Genomic DNA, 1,518 nt, shown 5'->3' on the forward strand with positions numbered 1-1,518 from the left:
GCCTTGCTTAAAGTTATGAATGATCTTTTGCTGTCCATTGATTCGGGGTCATCTGCCATTCTGATACTGTTAGATTTGAGTGCAGCCTTCGACACTATCGACCATGACATCCTCTTGAATCGACTCAAATGTGTAGTAGGGGTTCAAGGCACGGCATTACAGTGGTTCACCTCTTATTTAAAGGGTAGGACTTTTCCAGTAAATATTGGGTTGTTCACCTCACCTTCTGCGCCCATCCCTTATGGTGTTCCACAGGGTTCTATTCTTGGTCCTTTATTGTTCTCGTTCTACATGCTTCCCCTAGGCTCCATTCTTCAGAAATATAATATTAACTATCATTGCTACCTTCTTTACAACATCTTTACTCATGTTTTGACGAAGTGAGAACTTGGATGGCTAATAATTTTTGCAACTAAACGCTGAAAAAACTGAGGTGCTTCGGCTAGGCCCCGCTGCACTCAATAGTACTCTTACAAGTAGGTTAGGTGTGTGTGAGTGAGTGAGTGAGTGAGTGTGTGTGAGTGTGTGTGTGTGAGTGAGTGATTGTATAGTGAGTGAGTGAGTGAGTGTAAGTGTTTTTTATTTTATTTGCATAGTGTGTGTTTGTGTGTGAGTGTGTGTGTGAAAGTAAGTGAGAGTGTGTGTGTGTGTGTGTGAGTAAGTGTTTATTATTTTATTTGTATAGTGTGTGTGTGTGTGTGTGTGAGAGAGAGACCTGCTCCAGCGCTCGGTCCACTCTCAGAGCATCTCTCTCTCTCCTGATCTGCTCCAGCTCTTCCTGTATCTGCCGCGTCCTGCTCTCGGCTTCTTCACGCGCGGCCACTTCCTGTTTCACCTGCTCCTGAAACAGCAGCACAGGTGCGGTCAGCTGCGACGGCTCTGAGGGTCATGTGACTGATGATGTGTGTGCCGTGCGTCTCACCGTGTGTGTGTGTAGCTGCTGCGTGGCGTGTGTGAGCTGCTGCTGGAGCTGCTGTGCGTGTGTCCGTGTGTCATGTGACTCCGTCTGGAGCTTGTGCAGCTGCTCTCGGAGTCTGTCTGCATCTCTGCGCAGCTTCTGCTCCTCCTGCTGGAGCTCCTCCACACGCAGACGCAGCTCACGCGCCTCCTGCTCCTGAACACCATCACATCAAATAATCATCACCATCCCCATCATTACATCACCATCAGTCACCATCATTATCATCATCATCATCATTATCATCACCACTAGGGTTGGGAAAATAAATCAATGCATCGCGAATATAGAAATGATTCCGCATCGATTCAGAGATTTTCCGAATGAATGGCGATTCTTTCTCGAGTCGATTCTGAGCTTAGTTTTGAACAGCAGATGGCGCTGCATGCTTTAGAATCAGCCGTACTCTGCTCGTTTCCAAATCCTTACACACACTTGAACCTAAAATAATCATTCATAAGATTCGAAAAGGTTGAAGCGAATCACAAGGGTGTTCACCGTGGGCTGTGTTTACATTAATCTGGCGTCATAAAAGCATTCTGAGCCGAGGTGAAATTACA

General features: G+C 46.4%; 1 protein-coding gene across 6 annotated transcripts in view; it reads right to left on the minus strand.

Moving 5' to 3' along the window:
- The window catches only part of cntrob (centrobin, centrosomal BRCA2 interacting protein), a 30,487-nt gene that overhangs the window by 7,602 nt on the left and 21,367 nt on the right, over window positions 1-1,518 (minus strand). For 5 of the 6 annotated variants that reach the window (XM_016574591.1, XM_016574586.1, XM_016574587.1 and 2 more), the window contains 2 exons: window positions 923-1,114; window positions 716-841 (listed from right to left, as the gene is read on the minus strand). In XM_016574591.1, the coding sequence (XP_016430077.1) occupies window positions 716-841; window positions 923-1,114 (318 nt within the window). The remainder of the gene's footprint in view (window positions 1-715; window positions 842-922; window positions 1,115-1,518) is intronic. The other variant, XM_016574590.1, reaches the window with a different exon arrangement.

Source organism: Sinocyclocheilus rhinocerous, unplaced genomic scaffold, assembly GCF_001515625.1.
Source record: "Sinocyclocheilus rhinocerous isolate Xijiao unplaced genomic scaffold, SAMN03320098_v1.1 scaffold2428, whole genome shotgun sequence".
In the NCBI taxonomy this organism is placed as follows: Eukaryota; Metazoa; Chordata; class Actinopteri; order Cypriniformes; family Cyprinidae; genus Sinocyclocheilus; species Sinocyclocheilus rhinocerous.